Source organism: Xiphophorus maculatus, chromosome 3, assembly GCF_002775205.1.
Source record: "Xiphophorus maculatus strain JP 163 A chromosome 3, X_maculatus-5.0-male, whole genome shotgun sequence".
NCBI classification, from domain to species: Eukaryota; Metazoa; Chordata; class Actinopteri; order Cyprinodontiformes; family Poeciliidae; genus Xiphophorus; species Xiphophorus maculatus.
Window position 1 is genome coordinate 28475 of NC_036445.1, and position 18610 is coordinate 47084.

At 49.8% G+C, this 18610-nt stretch overlaps 2 protein-coding genes across 3 annotated transcripts; both read left to right on the forward strand.

The window, feature by feature from the left end:
* The first annotated feature begins 1840 nt into the window (after window positions 1–1840).
* LOC111608185 lies at window positions 1841–3442 on the forward strand. The gene is made up of 3 exons (XM_023331469.1): window positions 1841–1846; window positions 1976–2655; window positions 2686–3442. The coding sequence occupies exons 1-3, from the start codon at window positions 1841–1843 to the stop codon at window positions 2954–2956; spliced, it is 957 nt and encodes a 318-aa protein (XP_023187237.1). The 3' UTR covers window positions 2957–3442.
* A 92-nt stretch (window positions 3443–3534) lies between these two features.
* arhgef2 (Rho/Rac guanine nucleotide exchange factor 2) lies at window positions 3535–18554 on the forward strand. Of its 2 annotated transcripts, XM_023331432.1 has the most exons (22): window positions 3535–4289; window positions 7058–7208; window positions 8566–8633; window positions 8712–8775; window positions 8858–8990; window positions 9368–9471; window positions 9550–9693; window positions 9816–10066; window positions 14317–14442; window positions 14587–14704; window positions 14776–15024; window positions 15095–15171; window positions 15279–15451; window positions 15541–15608; window positions 15692–15901; window positions 15996–16073; window positions 16157–16209; window positions 16566–16607; window positions 16734–16784; window positions 16862–17140; window positions 17209–17359; window positions 17428–18554. In XM_023331432.1, exons 1-22 carry the CDS (start codon window positions 4230–4232, stop codon window positions 17460–17462), a joined length of 2685 nt encoding a protein of 894 aa, XP_023187200.1. In that variant the 5' UTR covers window positions 3535–4229; the 3' UTR covers window positions 17463–18554. The 2 variants fall into 2 exon arrangements, with proteins under 2 accessions (XP_023187200.1, XP_023187201.1); XM_023331433.1 differs by lacking the exon at window positions 3535–4289 and having other exon boundaries at window positions 7116–7318; window positions 7810–8633.
* Window positions 18555–18610: the final 56 nt, after the last annotated feature.

Sequence of the window (18610 nt, forward strand, 5' to 3'; positions counted from 1 at the left end):
CTGATACTTCATTACGCCTACAATCAATAGCAGCCACACAGGCAGATCCGCTGGAAGGAAACAAACGCACCCAGCACAACACTTTCATTCTATTGGCTGAGAGGTTGCTAGGCGACTCTGCCAAAAGGCACTTCCATGTGCGAGCAGAGAGTCTGAGCAGAGACTAAGAGTGAGCGCCAGGAGAAGTTTTGAGTACAAGTGTTACAAGTTTTGAGAAGAAAGACATGAAGTCCTGCTTTCAAAATTAAAATGTAAGCAAAAGTATTCAAAGTTTTCTTGGATTATGGCAGGAAAATTTTCCCATACTCCTGCGGCTTCACAACTCAGCTGGCTGCTCAGATTTGTGACATTGATCTTAATATTAATAATTACAACGGCGTTTAGTTGCACAACTTTACGGACTCGTTCATTCATGGCTGTTTTCACTTTATTGCGCTGTTCATTTTAGTCTCGGTGCTTAAAGTTTTCTGGAGCACAATGCGGAGCTCGACGTCATTCAGAGGTCATATATTAATTTGATATTAAAGACACAGCGGGACGATCATCCGGAAAATGATGGACCTGGAAGGTCTGACTAGAACTAACTGGTTGTCAGTCAAATCCTGGGGCTTATTTCAAAACTCAAATGAGTTACTTTACGTTCAAAAACAAGTCCAAAGAAGTGACTCATTACATTTAGAAAAAACGAGCCCAAAGCCGCTCATATTAACCGGACTTGGCGACAGAAACTCTAAATAGTTCCTGTTTTTCCAGCAACAACATGTGGATCTTGCTGTTGGTCACTAAAACACGTAGAGGAAATAAAATTAAATGACAAAGTCATTGTAATCTGATTACTGGATTTTAAATAGCAACGCGATTACTCGTTAAAAAAGTAGCGAGTAATAACTACTTTGTTACTTGTAAAACTGTGTAACGCGTTACTGACGTCACTGTCTCTCTATCCGCTGATGTCGGTTTAAAGCTCCGATGACCCTCCAGTTGGATAAAAGGGTTTATTTTAGATCAAACCCAGCAGAACCTCCACGGTCTTGATTCGCAGCTCAGTCTTTGATCTGAGGAACCGCCAACCTGCTGCTGAATGGAGGGAATTAACTGGTTAGAACCTCCAGAACCAGTCGGTACCAGAATGACTGATCACATTTGCCAGCAGCGGGTTTCATTGGGACCGGATCAGCGGGATCCAATTGGGTTTTTATTTTTATTTCTCTGAATATTTCATCAAAAACAAACAGAACCTTTTGGACCTCCGGAACCACCCGAGTCCACATAAACAGGAAGCGTGTTTGCAGTTTGACGTCACTCTGGTTCAGGTCCACCTGGAACCACCTACGTCACGGACGAATACCGAACCTGCTGACGGAGAAAAGAACTGAAGGCTCTGACCTTGGTTCTGGTTCGGTTCTGGCTCGACGGCTCTGGGTCTGGGCTCGGGCTCTTCTTCTGTTGTTCCGATACTTTGCGGAAGTTCAGCCCAGGTGAGGTCAGGGCAGGTGAATTAAAGGGGATATCCTCTTAAAGGAAAAGCATCACAAAAATTAAAACTCAGACGAAGGATAAGTCAACTTCGGAACCGAAAGTAGAACCAGAAGCCGGAATCAGCGGACCGGAACCGGAGTTCTGCTGAGAAAAATGAGATGAAGAATTTTAATTTTTACTGACAATGAACCAGACTAACTTTATTTAATTATTTATTCTTTTACCCTCCAGGGTCTTTTGTGGCTCTAGTGTCCCTTATATGACAGCAGGCCGACAGGAAACGGGGGAAGACATGCGGCAAATATCGTCGGGTCCGGGAGTCGAACCCGCGACGGCCGCGTCGAGGACTGAGGGCCTCCAAATGCGGGTCGCGCTAACCGCTACGCCACCACGGCACGCCCTCTTTATTTTTATTTTGGTTTTGATTCCTGCAGCAGCGACCGTTCACATCCTCAACGGTCCAGAACGCTGTTGCTGGGGTTCTGACTAAAACCAGGGAGATAGAGACACCACCCGGTTCTACACCGCCCGGTTCTGCAAAGCCTGGTTCTACACCGCCTGGTTCTACACTGCCCAGTTCTACTCCACCTGGTTCTACACCGCCCGGTTTTACACCACAAGGTTCGACACCGCCCGGTTCTACATCACCCGGTTCTACACCACAAGGTTCTACACCGCCCAGTTCTACTCCACCCGGTTCTACACCACAAGGTTCTACATCACAAGGTTCTACACCAAAAGGTTCTACACCGCCCAGTTCTACTCCACCTGGTTCTACATCACCCGGTTCTACACCACAAGGTTCTACATCACCCAGTTCTACACCACCCGGTTCTACACCACAAGGTTCTACACCGCCCAGTTCTACTCCACCTGGTTCTACATCACCCGGTTCTACACCACAAGGTTCTACATCACCCGGTTCTACACCGCCCAGTTCTACACCACAAGGTTCTACATCACCCGGTTCTACACCACAAGGTTCTACACCGCCCGGTTCTACACCACAAGGTTCTACACCACATGGTTCTACACCGCCCAGTTCTACACCACAAGGTTCTACACCGCCCAGTTCTACACCACAAGGTTCTACACTACAAGGTTCTACACCACAAGGTTATACACCGCCTGGTTCTACACCACAAGGTTCTACACTACAAGGTTCTACACCACAAGGTTATACACCGCCTGGTTCTACACCACAAGGTTCTACACTACAAGGTTCTACACCACAAGGTTCTACACTACAAGGTTCTACACCACAAGGTTCTACACCACAAGGTTCTACACCGCCCGGTTCTACACCACAAGGTTCTACACCACAAGGTTCTACACCACAAGGTTCTACACCGCCCGGTTCTACACCACAAGGTTCTACACCGCCCAGTTCTACACCACAAGGTTCTACACTACAAGGTTCTACACTACGAGGTTCTACACCACCCGGTTACATACGCTAAGGTTTCGGAACCTTTAAGCCATCTGGCCCAGCCCAAATGATGATGTCATAGCTTTTTGAGCGTCTGATTGGTTCAGTCAGAACACAGGCGTCTCACCTGCGGAGGTGAAGCAGCAAATCAGACTCTTCCTCGTTTTTTGTATAAGAGAATATTGTAATAGAGACATGAGTCACATCTGTTGATAGATGATGAATTCTGGGACGACCTGTGGAAAAGCAGCCAGAGAAATTAACAGCCATTATGGAAATAATCTGAAGCTCAAAATTACTTTCTCTAGTTTTGTAAAGTATTGATCAACCATATATTGTTATCCAAGATATCCAGCTATGAAAGCTGACTGTAACTGAATGGAAACAGTCAACTGATGGAAAATACCTCTGTTAATACTGATCTTTCTGACGGGAGGGGGCGCTGTGTTGAAATCTAATTTTAGAAAGTGGGTTGTTAAAATCTCATTTCATGTAATTTTCCTTTGGAATCAATAAAGTATTTTAGTATATTTATTACAACTAATTTCAATGAATGTATGTTAAATTTTGTAAATATTCAAAATAAAAAAGTTAATCATAAAGTTGAACCGCAGTTCACGGTGCTGCCGGCAGGCGGCGCCTCCGAACGTGCCTGCTGTGCGTTTTGTGTGATGGCGGGTTGTCATGGTGACGGCGGCAGTGGCCGTCATTGATCCAGATCTGCGGTGATCAGTTATTGTTTATCTCGTGGTTCCGCTGCGGCACCGTCATCTCTTTGTGTCTGAGCGGAGCCGGTGAAGGTTCGGGTCGCTCACCGGCGCCGCCCGCTGCGCTGCGGGGCGGGCGGGGTCCGATCCTTCACTTCCACGTCACTCGGTTGTCTGTTGTCCATGCCTCTGCCGGCGGGCGGAGCTAATCGTTCCGGTGCCGAGAGCGTTTGATCATCAGTCACGTGACTTCTAGTGACGCCCTGGCTGGCTGATGTGGGTCATGTGACTTGGTGACACGTTGTCATAGAGACTAACCCCACCCAAAACGTTGACTGCGCTGCTCCAGCTCCAGAAACGAGTGCTCTCCTAGATGTGTGGGTGGGCGGGGCCTAAGCTACGAGCAGCGACGGGATTAGCCGAGCGCGGCGGCAGCGGGCTGCGCTCTGATTGGTCAGAAGTACAGAGAAGATCTGTCTGTCAGACTCAAGCCCCACCCCCTACACAGACGGCGGAGCGCTCCGGACCGGGACCAGAACCTCCGGACTTTGTGGCTCAGAGTGAGAGAGACTGACTCGGACCGTCGGAACCGATCGGAACCGATTTGCGGCTCGATGTCCCGGCTGCTGGAGAGCCGGAGGGAGAAGGACCGGATGAAGGAGAGCAGCCTGAAGGTGAGCCGCAACCCCGGAACCCGCCGAACCCCGCCGCGCGCGACCACCCACACTTTAATTATAGACACTTTAAAATGGGTCGAACGGAACCGAGCAGACCGGTTCCTGGTCCCGGTCCGAGTCTACTTGGTTCCGCTCCGATCTGACCGGGCACATCTGGAAAACACGAACCGAACCGCTGGTTTCGTTACTTCGGCGGACTGGCTCAGTGAGCGGGCCAGGGTTCGGGTCAGGGCCCGGTTCTGGGTCCAGTTTAAAGGGAAACGGAGCCGAAAAGTTCGGAGATCAGAAACGGGAAACAGATTTTTTTTTCTTTCCGCTAACTCAAACGAGCACGCGCGTTTCTTCTACTGCGCGTGAACAGGGTGCGTGCTTGCGTGGGTCACAGCGTGTGCGAGAAGCGTGGGCCGGTACCGAAGAGGTTCGGTGAGTTCGGACTTTTTAAAGGAGGCAGCGTGGCCGCTTTGTCCTGCAGGAGGAAGCGGGGAGGGGGGGGGAGGGGAGGATGCGCGCGCCGCGTGCGTTGGGGCGCGCGCGTGCCAGTGTCTCATACAGGAAGAGATGGGAAGGTCTGACCTCTGACCCACAAACCCAAACAACCCGGTTCTGACGGAAAACCCAATCAGTTCCTGAACCAGGGCCGGTTCTGATCAGCAGAACCGGCCTTGGTTCTGATTTTGAGGGTTCTTCAGAGCTTCCATGTTTGTAATCAGAACCGTTGCTCTCCTTCCGGGTCGGGTCGGTGTGGCTGAGCTGTGAAGCACGGTGGAGGTGTCATGGTGGTGGGGAGGGGGTCACTGGTTTAACTGGGAATGCTGCTTCAAGGACAGTGGGAGTTTTAAGTTTTTACTCCAAAGTCTTTCAACAGAATCTGAGCTGAGCTCTGATTGGCCCGTCAGTCTCAGGCGCTGACTTCTGATTGGTCGCTCAAGCGGAGCTTAGTGTTCTTCATCCCGATGAAGATGAGGCATAGCGGGTGTTCGCACGCCTACGCCTAGCTGAAGCATCCTGGCCGTTGCCATGGTTACCTGCAGGCTGCAGCAGCCCTGTGCGCCCACTCACTCCACTGCTCAAATATTGATCGAAGCTTGGTGATAAGACAGCCGTACGAAGGATTTATGATCAATAATCTCAGCCATTTAATGAAAGCAGCAGAACTGATCTGAAACCTGCAGGTTGACTCACCTGGAGCTGCAGGTTGCTCTAGTCTCAGCTGTTCAATCGGAACCAAAACAGCAACATTTGTTGCTGTTGCTTTGTTTCTCTTTCTGAGTCAAACCAACTGAACCCTCTGAGCAACGTGTTCACCTCCGCGCCTGTGGGGGCGCTGTGAGGTCTGGTATCCATGGCATTGGTACAACCACCTCATCTTAAATGGAATTGGTTGGAGATTTCAGGGTCAAAGGTCAAACATCAGGTCTGTGGCGGGAGAAGAAGATGGTTGCTGGGTGCTCCAGCAACATGCTAACAGTGCTAGCTCTGCTGCTGGGGCTGTAGCATCACGACCAGAGTTGCTGGTCACTCTGCGTCTCGTCGTTCTGCGTCTTGCTTGTGTCTCATTGCGCTGCGTTAATCTGCGGCTCGCTGGCCCCCTCTGCTGGCTGGGAGCACTAGGGATGTGATTGGCTGTTACCGTAATACCTGGACTAGAGGACTCCAGAACCTTATCACCTTGCAGACTTCAGTGGTCACATGACCTGGAACCACCTTTCTCCTCCTGACTCTCTCTCTCTGCTCTAACCCAACTTGCTCGCCCTCCCTCTCTCTCTCTCCAACAGAGCTCCCTTTCTTCCTCTTCATCACTGAACTCTTTATTTATCCATCAGCTGATCACCGACTGTCACTGAGCGCCGCTTCTGCCCTGAGCCGGTTCCGACAGACCCGGTATGATCCATATGGACCAGCGTAACCCAGTCTGACTCGGTCAGAACCAGTTTAACAAAGTCAGAACCATCTGAACAGCTCATCAGAACAGAACCGTTTTCTTCCAGCCATCTGTGGTGCTGTTGGTGAAATGCATCCTGGGAGTTGTAATCCAGCTGAGGATTAGAGACGATTAATGATGCATACAGGTGGGCGGCGCCAGATTAAGGACCACCCACCTGAACACAAAGGTTACAACCAGAACCAGGACCTGGGCTGCTGTCTGGACCCGGCCCCTTTACACGTCTCTGATGTAATCCTGCGGCCGGTTCTGATGAATACAGATGGACTTCCTGTTCCTCTTCCTGTTGAGAGAAACAGAACAGAGGAAAGCAGAAGTTCCCATAGTGACACAGCCCTCTGACCCGGTTCTGATCCAGTCTGGTACCGCTCTGACCTGGTTTACCTCAGAACAAAACACTGAACAGTGAGAGCTCAGGTGTTTCCAGCCTTCACCCCCTAAGTATTAGCCCCACCCTCTGTTCCAATGGTTCCACTGGTTTCATTGGTTCCACTGGTTTCATTTGTTTCACTGGTTCCACTGGTTTCACTGGTTCTACTGGTTTCATTGGTTCCACTGGTTTAATTTGTTTCACTGGTTTCACTGGTTCTACTGGTTTCATTTGTTTCACTGGTTCCACTGGTTTCACTGGTTCCATTGGTGTCACTGGTTCCATTGGTTTCACTGGTTCTACTGGTTTCACTGGTTCCACTGGTTTCACTGGTTCTACTGGTTTCACCAGTTCCATTGGTTTCACTGGTTCCATTGGTTTCACTGGTTCCACTGATTCCACTGGTTTCACTAGTTCTACTGGTTTCACTGGTTCCAATGGTTTCCTGTCCAGATCAAGGAGAAGGAGCGGCTGAAGGAGACGAGAGAGCGGGAGGCGCGCTCCAGCAGCGGCCACCTGTTCACCTCGCTCAGCGTATCGGCCACTACGCTCTGCTCCTCCTGCAACAAGAGCATCACGGCCAAGGAGGCGCTCAGCTGCCCAGGTAAACTCAGCTGCCCAGGTAAACTCAGCTGCCCAGGTAACTGTGTGACCACCAGGATCAGTTGACCCTCAGATTTGGACTCGGTAATCTAACCACCCTCCAACCCCCAGGTGAGAAAAATGTCCTCACTGTCCACAAGAAGCTCAACTTGTGGGTGAAGTTGGTTCTTTCTATGCACTATAGGCAAGTACACACTCAGCCATTTTGTTGTTCAGTAATGACATCATCAGTTTTTCCACTGATGATGTCATTACTGGACCGAAATATACACACAGCTGTTATACTTCTGCTAAAGTGTGTGTTTTGGTTTTTCTCACGTTGTAAGGCCCATTTTTCTTTTTGTGAGGATCCACTGCTCCGTATGGGCCCCAGAGCCTGGGACCCATAAGGAGAACTACTGTTCTAGGGTCAGAGGTCAGGATTAGGACTGAGGTGTGAGTTGAGTCGGTGCAAAGTCCTTATGAAGATAGAAAGGTGTGTGTCCATAGTGCGTAGAGAGGACCAACTTCACTTTCAGAATCAAAGAAACACAGAACAACTGGGGTGTTAAGAATAAATAGATAAATAAATAAAGTTTGTTCTTGACTTTATGATCCTGAAGCGCCTCCCTGGGGGCAGGAAGAGGTGGTGCTCGCGGTGAAAGGGGTCCGTGGTGATGCTGCGGGCTCTCCGAAGGCAGCGGATCCTGTTGATCTCCTCCAGAGACGGAAGAGGGCATCCAGTCAGTCTGTGGGCGGAGCTTCTGGCCCTCTGGAGCTGCTTCCTCTCTGCAGGAGAACCACTGCGAGACGCCGTGGCTCAACACCAACTCCGCAGAGAGCTCAGCTCTCCGCTTGTTCTTCCTGAGAGTCATCAGGAAGTTCAGACTCTGCTCTGCCCTCTTGAGGACTGAAGTGAAGTTGGCGTTCCAGGTCAGGTCTTCACTGACGTAGCTGCCCAGGAACCTGAAATCTGGCACATTCTCCACCCTGTCCCCGTCTCTAATTATGGGGTGAATGTGTGGTTTGCACCCCTAAAGTCGACGATCAGCTCGTGTTCAAACGGAGGTTGTTGTTCTCCGTTCTCCACTCTGTAGTCGGTTTCCAGAGAGAGGCCCTCAATCCCTGTGATGGTACCATTTGGGTCTGTGGGGCTCTCAGCATGTGGCCTTGTGGAGACCCGGTGCTGGTGGGACAGGTGGGGTCGGGTCCAGGTCTCAGAACTCCAAGTAGGGAAATGGACCAGGTCTACGTGACAGTAATGTCTCACCTGGCTACAGTGATGCACAGGTGCACCTGACCAATCTGTGACATCACTACTGTGGTTCCTGCAAAGCCAATCAGAGAGCAGGTACTGAGCAGACTCCTTTCTTTCCTAGGATGCAACGTCACCATCCACAACCGCTGCAGGGACAGCGTGGCGAGCTGCGCCAAGATGAAGCAGAGGGTAACACGTCTATCTGACCACCTGTCTGTCTGACCATCTGTCTGTCTGACCACCTGTCTGTCTGTCTTTGTCCCACAGCAACAGAAGCTGACGTTAGTCAGAAACAATTCGGCTCTACAGAATGTCGCTCTGCGGACCAAAAGTGAGTCCACCTGTCTGTCTGCCTCCACCTGTCTGTCTGCCTCTGCCCACCCTACATCCTCTTCCTCTGTGCTCATCCTCAGCTCCGATGATGAAGGAGCGTCCGAGCTCAGCTATTTACCCCTCAGACACTTTGCGACAGTCTCTGCTGGGATCCAGGCGGGTTCGGACCGGCCTCACGCTCGCCAAGAGCGTCTCCACCAATAACATCGCAGGGTGAGTAAAAACCAAGATCTGATTGGCTGCTGGGAAGCACTCTCAACTGCTAACAGGTAGCACCTCCACATGCTAACAGATAGCATCTCTACATGCTAACCGGTGGCACCTCCACATGCTAACAGGTAGCACCTCCACATGCTAACAGGTAGCATCTCCACATGCTAACAGGTAGCACCTCCACATGCTAACAGATAGCATCTCCACATGCAACAGATAGCATCTCCACTTCTTCTTCTGTTCCTGACACTGTGGTTAAAAGCTAGCAGGCGATTAATTGGACCTGCAGGTGTGATCATTTGCGCCACTGCTGAGTCCAGAGATCCGTTCAGAGTCCTGAGCTACAGCTTCAGATGGACTGTCTCTCTGTGTCCCAGGGGGACAGAGGAGTCCGTCGGTCTCCGCAGGATTCTGTCCCAGTCCACCGAGTCGCTGAACTTCCGCAACAGAACTCTGTCCATGGAGTCTCTGACCGACGACGGTGCGTTGAGCTTATTGACGGGCCGCTAGCGGCGGCGGGGGGCGCTGCGTCTGATAACGACAGGCTGTATTGTAACAGGCGAGTGGTGGTGGAGCCCCCTGCTGGAGGAGCTGCAGGAGGAGGGCGGCTGCGTCCAGGCCGACAGCTGGAGCATGGCGGTGGACTCCAAGTTCCTGCAGATGCAGCACAAAGACGTCATCAAGCAGCAGGACGTCATCTACGGTACGACGCAGGCCGCGGCCACCAGGGGGAGCCGCCGAGACACAATCACCGGACTGAGCAGGACCAGAACCAAATAAACGGAATAAACTTTACATGTTGCCTCCACCTGTCTCATGTCTCAGAGCTGATCCAGACGGAGTTCCACCACGTCCGGACGCTGCGGATCATGGAGGGCGTTTACCGGCGAGGGATGCAGGAGGAGGTGCTGCTGGAGGCGGGCGTGGTCCACACCATCTTCCCCTGCCTGGACCAGCTGCTGGAGCTGCACACCAACTTCCTGTCCCAGCTGCTGAGCCGCAGGAAGGACGGGCTGCAGGAGGGCAGCGCCAACAACTTTACCGTCCGTCGCCTGGGCGACCTGCTGCTGCGACAGGTGAGCTCACCTGTGGCGACAAGGTGGGTCGGAGGGAATTGGGGTCCGGACAGAACCAGGCAGAACCTGGCAGGTTCAGGTCTGAGGAACCAGTTAAATAAAATATTTTATTTGCACACAAAATCAATAAAAAGACTAGCTGCTCACCTGAGACGTCACAACATGAAGCCAGACTGAAGGTCCGGTTTCAGTCTGAGGGAGACAGCTTCCCCTGCAGGTCTCCAGCGGTACTGAATTCAGCCGGCCCACTTCCTCCGCCTGTGTACTGACAGAGGACGTCCACAAGAGGAGGTTCTGACTGAACTAAAGGCGTTTTTTCACCAGAGCGTCTCTAACCAGTCTGCTCCGGTTCTGTCCCGGTCCGCCCCGACCAGATTCAGTTTCCATCAGCAGATCCGGCGCGACTCAGCCCGGCTGTTCTCAGACTTTCCTACCTACTCCAGGGTTAGCATTAGCAGCACAGCAGGGTACGGCACCGAACCCATTTGATTGGCTTGTGATTTACGACACTGGAAACGGCAAACAGCATTATTTAGCTGTGGACCGGAGGCCCAGCAAGATGGCGGTGTTACAGAAAAATGTGTGAGCGCAGGGGGTGATAGCTCGATGATTCTGGCCAGAATAATCTGTGACCAGTGTGATCCATTTCTTCAGCGGTTACCGGTTTATTAAACGGCCACAGTTGGTTTACATATTTTAACGACAGCACATAGGGATGCGATGGTCATTGTTCACCCTCAGATACAAAGTAATACATTATATTTTCTTTGCGATGGTAATAAAAGAGACCTGAATCTTACAATCCAGCTGTATCAGTATGTACCCAGTAATGAACAGAATCGGTGACAAAGGGCAGCCCTGGCAGAGTCCAACTCTCACAGGAAACGAGCCCGACTTGCTGCCGGCAATGCGGACCAGACTCTGATAAAGGGACCCAACAGCCCGTATCAAAGGGCCCGGTACCCCACACTGCTAGAGAACCCCCACAGTGCTCCCCGAGGGACGCGGTCAAACGCCTTCTCCAAGTCCACAAAACACATGTAGACTGGTTGGGCGAACTTACAAGTTGTCACCTGAAATTACATATCAGAAAAATCAGTCATTACTTTAATCAAATCTATTAAAGCAAACCTTCAAATAGTTATTATTAATAGTATGAAACACCAGTGATGTTCATTAAGAAGCATGAAAATCCATGAGCGTCCTCTTCATCAGAAAAACAGTCTCTTCAGTCAGAGGCTGTAACACAGACTGCTACAGGAGATCCTTCAGCATCAACAACAACTCTTTGTAGAGCCTTGAAATAATGAGATAAACATTAGAACTTATTGGTAATTTAACTACAACTGGCATTAAGCAGAACATCACTTAGTACTTTGTGCTGTGATACCAGTTGATCCTCAGGATTAATATCTGCAGCTGCAAATGATTTCATAGCTGATGATCCAGAGAGAAGGAAAAAACACCCAGTGTTTACTGAGGTTAGCTCAGGATAAACTACATGCTATTATGGATCAGACTGAACATTTACATTTTTTGTTCATCCACAACCATTAATTAGTTTACAGAAACTAGTCCACTTCAGTGCTTACTGGACAGATCCTGCTGGTAGATCCCACCTATGGATCTAAAAATAATTCAATTCAAATATACTTCATTGATCCAAAGGGAAATTAAATGGTGTAACTCCCATTAGCAGCTGCCTCTTCTCATGGCTGTTTTGGAAAATGTCAGCAAGCTTTGCAAATTTGACTGTATAAACTTTAAGTATTAATGCATTTATTTTCTTTAACTTGGCTTTTTAAAAGGGACAATGTACAACCCAAACATAAATGTTACCATTTGAAAAAGCCAATTCGCATTCAGTTCCTGCTGTCACTTTTACTCGTTGCCAGCAGCTCCACTCTGTAGACATGCAGACTCTCCTGATTACCTGCTTACCACTTATGTTGACACTGAGGTTCAGGAAACTACAACATTAAGGGAAAAAAGAGCAGGACATTTCACGCAGAAAAATATTTCTGGCCGCATCAAACTTCTAATCAAAGTTGAGAAGAAATGAGATAATGGCGCCACGTGGTTGATACGAAGGAGGACGAATCTTGTCATGATACAAACACAAAAGGCGTCGGGAACAAATCTGGCTTTTTACGCTCTAACATGCTTGGTTAGAATATGATACAAATAAGTATGGAAACCAATAACCTACCGAATAGATCCCATCGGTTTCATGTGAAGTAAAGAAGCTTTGTTTCATGACTGCAGAAATCTGAAGTGACGTCACTCGGTAGGATATACATTTTATTTTTTTTTACCCCTCCAGGGGTCTTTTGTGGCTCTAGTCCCTTATATGAGAGTACGCTGACAGGAAAGGGGGAAGACATGCGGCAGATATCGTCGGGTCCGGGAGTCGAACCCGCAACGGCCGCATCGAGGACTCAAGGCCTCCAAATGTGGGTCGCGCTAACCGCTACGCCACCACGGCACGCCCCAAATGAAAGGACTTTTATTTAAGTATTACTCTCTTTTGAGATACATTTACATTACATTAGAATAAATGCAATGCAGTTTATGCAGGAAAGGGAGTGAGAAAAATCAGACTTATAACCATATTTTGAATGGAGAGGATAATGTTTTTTCGGGCGTGGAGCCCCCTACTGCCTAAGTGGGGTATTGAATTTAGTAACTTCATTTTATAAAAACGTCGCGCACGGACGTTCAGAGAGTTTTCTAAAGAAAACATAAATGGAGATTTTGTCAAAAATATTAACTACCATAAGGGTTTTAAATTTATTTAAAACTAATTAAGTAAAATTACAGCAAAAATAATTTTTTCCATAATGTGCAAATGTATGGATGGAGTGATCGTTAAGACCGAACATTTGCTTACTAGCTGGGTAGCAGACGTCTTGAGAATCAGAACTAACAGTTAAGTAATGACATTTAAATATTGAAAAAGGTCCGTTTATAATATCATTTCTCTGTTGGGAGGGTTTGTTAGATTTTCCTGTGACTCCATTTAGGGTTAGAAGCTACAACTCTTAGCAGCATTTCTTTTTTTAAAGTTATTTCACTCAATGCTCGAAGGTTAAGTTACAACACTAAAAGAAAGGCAATTTTTTAATATATATTAAAAACTGTAAAGCTGATTTTTGTTTTATCCAACAAACTCAAGTACAAATGATACCAAATTCCGGAAAACTCAGTGGAGGGACAAAGTGTGGCTGGTACATGTTACTGCTCAATCAGCAGGAGAGGCAATATTACAAAATCTTACAAATGATTACAAATTACAAATCTTAATTAAAAGTTGTCAAGTGTTGTATATTATCTCAGGGGGGCCTGGAGGGCCGGCATCCTGCACGTTTTAGTTCTGTCCCTGGTTAACAACCTTTTCATCATGTCAGTGTTTTTCTTAGGCCTCTAACGAGCCGTCATTGGGTCCAGGTGCGTTAAAGCAGGGAGAGAACTAAAACATTCAAGGACCCACTTTGGGAACCACTGCATTAACTGTAATGCATCTGCAGGGTTAGGGTTAAAATTGTCTCATGGTTGCTCTAAAGGTTATTATATGAAAAGTTGTCCAGTCTCCCCGTATTTATTTATTCTTGACATATTCTTTCAGTTAAAATAAAGAAAAAAATTACAGTGATTAATGTTGAAAACAGAAATATTGTAATTTCTTAGCTTGCTGATGATACTGCAGTATTTCTAAAGAATAAATGTGAAATAAAAAACTCTATTGAAATTATCAACACCTTCTCCAAAGTTTGGTTCGACTCTAAACCTAAACAAATGTGAATTACTTCCCATTAAATCTCCTTTAAAAGGCACATTCCTCAACATTCCTATAAAAGACAAAGTTAAATAAGTATAGTGATGAATACCTGGACCTTTTAGATGTTCTTTATGATTTTGCTCCAAACCAGTACAGCATGTTAAAACGTCTTCACATGAGAACTAGTACTCCCAGTTTAAATCATTATATTCTATTTGTTTGCTTGTTTTAATCACACTTTCAAATCTGTTGACTTCTTGATCCTTAATGTTCCTCCACCACATTTGGAGAAATGAAGTGAAAAATACAGAATTTATCAGTGACTCCCATTGGGGGGCCGGGCCCCGCACAGCAGCTAGCAGCGGCCCTGAACACCCCAAATCTGGTGAGGTCTGGAGACAGATGGGAACATCAGCTTCAGAGTCCTGAAGGACAGAACATGTTTCTAATAAGTGTGTGTGTGTGTGTGCAGTTCTCAGGTCAGTGTGCCGAAGACATGAAGAAGCTTTACTCCGAGTTCTGCAGCCGCCACCCCAAAGCCGTGAAACTCTACAAAGAAGTGCTGAACCGAGACCGCAGGCTGCAGCAGTTCATCAGGGTGAGGAGAAGGACCTGATTCACTCCGGTTTACACCGACTGAACCGGATTCACTCCGGTTTACACTGATTGAACTAGAACTGGATTAAAGCGGGTGCTGCTGGACGGTATCCAGATTAAACCGGTTTCTTTCTGTGTTAATCAGCGGGTTTGTCGCGGTCCTCTGCTGCGTCGCCATGGCGTCCAGGAGTGCATCCTGCTGGTCACCCAGCGGATCACCAAATACCCGGTTCTGATCCAGAGGATCCTGGACAACACCAAAGGTGAGGCTCCACCCCCACACCAGGTCCTCCTCATCCCCGGCGGCGGCGCTGATCCGCTCTGCCCCCTGCAGGCTGTCCGGACGAGCGGCGAGACCTACAGGAGGCCCTGGTCCTCCTGAAGGAGCTGATCGGCTCGGTGGATCAGGAGGTTCTGGAGCTGGACCGGAACCGGCGGCTGCAGGAGGTCCAGGCCCGGTTGGACCCACGGGCCCAGGCTGAGGTGAAGGGAGGCGGCGCGTTCAGAGGGGGGGAGCTGCTGAGGAGGAAGCTGCTCCATGAGGGGACACTCACCTGGAAGGTGCAGGGCTCCAGGATGAAAGGTAGGCGGGGCGGGGACACCTGGGGAACACCTGGGGAGCACCTGCTGACTACACTCACTGCTCTCTCCAGATGTGCAGGTCTTGCTGATGTCAGACATCTTAGTTTTCCTCCAGGAAAAGGACCAGAAATTCACTTTTGCGTCACTGGTGAGCCACACCTGATTTCACCTTTATCACCTTTAAAAACCTGTGAACTCTCTGAGGGACCCTGCCTGTCCTCTGTCTCTTCACCTGTCTGTCCTCCTGCGTCTCAGGACAAGTCCCCTGTGGTTTCCCTGACCAAGCTGATCGTCAGAGAAGTAGCCAATCAGGAAAAGGGGATGTACCTGATCAGTGACTCCGCCCCCCCAGAGATGTACGAGCTGTACGCTTCGTCCAAAGACGACCGGAAGACGTGGATGAGCTGCATCCAGAAGGCCGCTCAGAGGTCGGTGCTCCGCCCAGCTACAGTGACGTAGTTTGCAGTTCCTTCTTGTTCTGAACTGGTTCGTAAAGCTCGTCATGTTTTCTTTGCAGCTGTCCTTCCAGAGACGAGTTTCCTCTCATTGAGACTGAAGACAAAGCTCTACAGCGCCGCCTCAGAGGTACTGATGCTGCTCCCGGTGACCTCTGACCCTGAGTGAATTTGGGTCCTAATGTCCCTCCTCTTCCTCGCCTGTCTCCACAGCTGACATCCAGCAGAAGGACAAGGAGGTTCTGGAGCTCCTGCAGGAGCGGGCCACCTTGTTCTCCGACTTGGTCCAGGCCACGGCGCGAGAAGACGGAGAGGAGCGGCGTGTGGAGGCGAAGACCTCCTCCTGTAACCGGAACCTGTTCAGAGCCGACACGCCGCACGCTCCCAAAGCAGAACCGCTCCTCCTGGCCGCCATTGGAGAAGGTGAGGAGGTTCTGCTTGGTCCTTGTTGGACCTGCTTGGTTCTGGTTGGTCATCCTGGTTGAATCTGACTTTCCTTCTCTGTTTCTTGTTTCAGTCGACAAACTGGCGGCGCTGCTGTCCGACACCAGCAATCAGAAATCCTCCGTGACCAACGGCAACCAGGACATCAGCAGTGAGTCACACCTGTTCTGCTCTTTTCCTGGCCCGGTTCCGACCTCCTCTCACCTGTCCCTCCCTCACCTGTTTCTCTCTCAGATGGGGATTCGGGTTCTGTCAACGGTTCTTTTAAACTCAACAGCTCTTCCAAGGTAAAGCTCCTTCCACCAGAACTCCGCTGATTCTACTTAGTCTGAGGCGGTTCAGGTCCAGTTCAGGTCCAGTTCAGGTGTAGGTTTGGTTTAGGTTTGCAGATTAATGATGAAGGTTCTGACTGGTCCCAGTTGGGCTGTTGGTGGTGTTGCCATGGCAACAGGAGCAGCTGCATGGCGGCGGTATCGCTCTGCAGTTCTGGGCGGGTCCATTTTCACTCGGCTGGCCGGCGATCCGAGAAGGTTCTGTTTCAGCGAGTCGTCTGGAGGTGGCTGATGAGAGCCGGGCTCGACCCGTTTCATCAGAGTGTGTGTGACCATGAGGGTTCTGGTTCTGACCCGGTTTTGTGTTTCAGGACCGGAACGGAAACCAGCTGCAGGAACGGACCCTGAACGAGGTAACCACTACTTCCTGTTTCTGCTTCGACCAATCAGCTTTCAGTCGGCTCAGAGGTTAGGCTGAGCCGCAGCGTCAGAACCCGGTTCTGGGTCTGACCCAGTTCTGACCCGCTTTATGTCAACAGGAAGTGCGCCAGCGGCTGGTCGGGCTCAGCACGCAGCTTCACGCCCTGCAGGTCCGTTCCTCCGTTCTAAAAGTGTTTCCTGTTGAAGCAGGAAGTGATGTAATAGCTGTGTTTGGCTCTGCCCCCAGGCGGCGGTGATCCGGCAGGACTCGATCCTGGAGCTGTCGGCGGGCGCCGCCCCCCAGGCTGGCCCTGGCTCCGCCCCCCGCCTAGTGCGGTCGATGTCGCGCGATGCGGCGCTGGACGCCAGTGGCGAGGCGGTGCTGCTGCGCCGGCAGGTGGAGCTGCTGCAGGAGGAGCTGTCGCGGCTGCGTCTGAAGGCGGAAGAGGGTGGCAAGAAGGGGGCGGGCTCCGGAAAGAAGAAAAAGAAGAACAAAGGGAAGGGCGACGCCTCCAAGGACCAGCAGGTGCGTCTGGAGAGCCAGGTGATGTGGCGACGGCGAACAGCGCTGAGGTCCGTTGTTTCTCCCAACAGGTCGACAGGAAGCCGGAGGCCGAGCCGCCCGCCGTCGCCCCGTTGGCTCTCGAGGATCCCGTCGACCAATTAGATGGCCTGGAGGAGGGGCTTGAGGAGGAGGAGGACGAAGAAGTGATGAAGATCTCGCCACGCTCCGACAGTCCCAGAGGTCAGTACCGCCGTCACTGCCGTGCGCCTCACTGTCACCATGGTAACCGCCGCTCTGTGACCCCCCAGACCTCCAGGACATTCCCGAGGAGAGCGAGAGCTAACCTCCCAGTGGATGTCGCCGCCATGATGTCACCGTCGCTACCAGAGATCCACTCGCTGTCGGACATTTTCCTTCAACATTTCCTAAATTTTCTGTTCGATACAGGAAGTGTAACCATGACAACTGTTTACTGATCATGTCTGCTGGAGGGGGGAGGGGCATAGAGAGAGGGAGGGGCTTACAGAGGCTGTGGTCAGCTCTGATTGGAGGCCCTAAGGCCATTGGGCGGAGTTTGTGTGTCTCAGTCCAAAGTTCAAAATCTGCTTCAAAAAATGCTTCATCCGATCGGCCATGCTGGGAGCTGGAGACCAGTACAGGTTTACTGGGAGCTACTGGGAGGGTCAGGGGAAAAGAAGCTGGAGTGAAACTGTGGATAAAACAGGAAACGCTGCTTGGCAGGATTCAGATATTAAAATGAGAGTCTGATCAATAAGTAATAATCGATTTGGCCTTATAGGAACGCTGATTCAGCAGATCTCAGAGCAGACCGACCTGCTGACCTTCACTGGAAGCAGAAACATTTCTGTTCCTGGCTCAGAGCCAAACATGAGACACATGAACGGTCACCACACTACATTACCCAGAAGGCCTTTGGAGCTGCAGCCTGACTGTGGGAACTTTATTTAAACAGAAGTAGTTTTAGAAACTTTTATTCTGTTTGTTACGTCTGAATATTTAGCTTCAAAATCTGTTCCAGGTTCAGGTGAAGCCAAAACATTTTAATGCAGCAGCAGGGTGGGAGGAGGGACCAGTTAGAGATAGGGACTGGGAGGACTGGGAGGGAGATCTGCATGAGTCACAGCTGCTGTACATTAGCATGTTAGCATGGCTGCTTTTTCTATAAGAGTTAATTAACCAGTTTGTAAGTGTCAACATGATGATGATGATGATGATGTAAACACTATGAACCTGCTGATGGACACAAACGACTCCAGCTCTTCAGCTGATGAAGATGATGATGAAGGTTTCCTGTCCAGAACATTTTAGAGAATTTACAGAAACATCTGGAAGATCCAGGAGAACAACCTGAAACCTTTCAGGAACCGATTATTGATTATTGATTTCTGCTGAATATAAAAACTTCAGAAACTTCCTGTCTGCTGTCGTTAGGATGGATGGATGAATGATGAATAGAGATGTGGATGAATG

Coding starts and splice junctions, on each gene's coding strand:
- arhgef2 (XM_023331432.1), top strand. CDS start 4,230: ATGTCCCGGCTGCTGGAGAGCCGGAGGGAGAAGGACCGGATGAAGGAG. Junction 10,067..14,316: donor GCGACCTGCTGCTGCGACAG/GTGAGCTCACCT, acceptor GTGTGTGTGCAG/TTCTCAGGTCAGTGTGCCGA. Junction 17,141..17,208: donor ACGCCTCCAAGGACCAGCAG/GTGCGTCTGGAG, acceptor TTCTCCCAACAG/GTCGACAGGAAGCCGGAGGC.
- LOC111608185 (XM_023331469.1), top strand. Junction 2,656..2,685: donor ACAAGGTTCTACACCACAAG/GTTATACACCGC, acceptor CTACACCACAAG/GTTCTACACTACAAGGTTCT.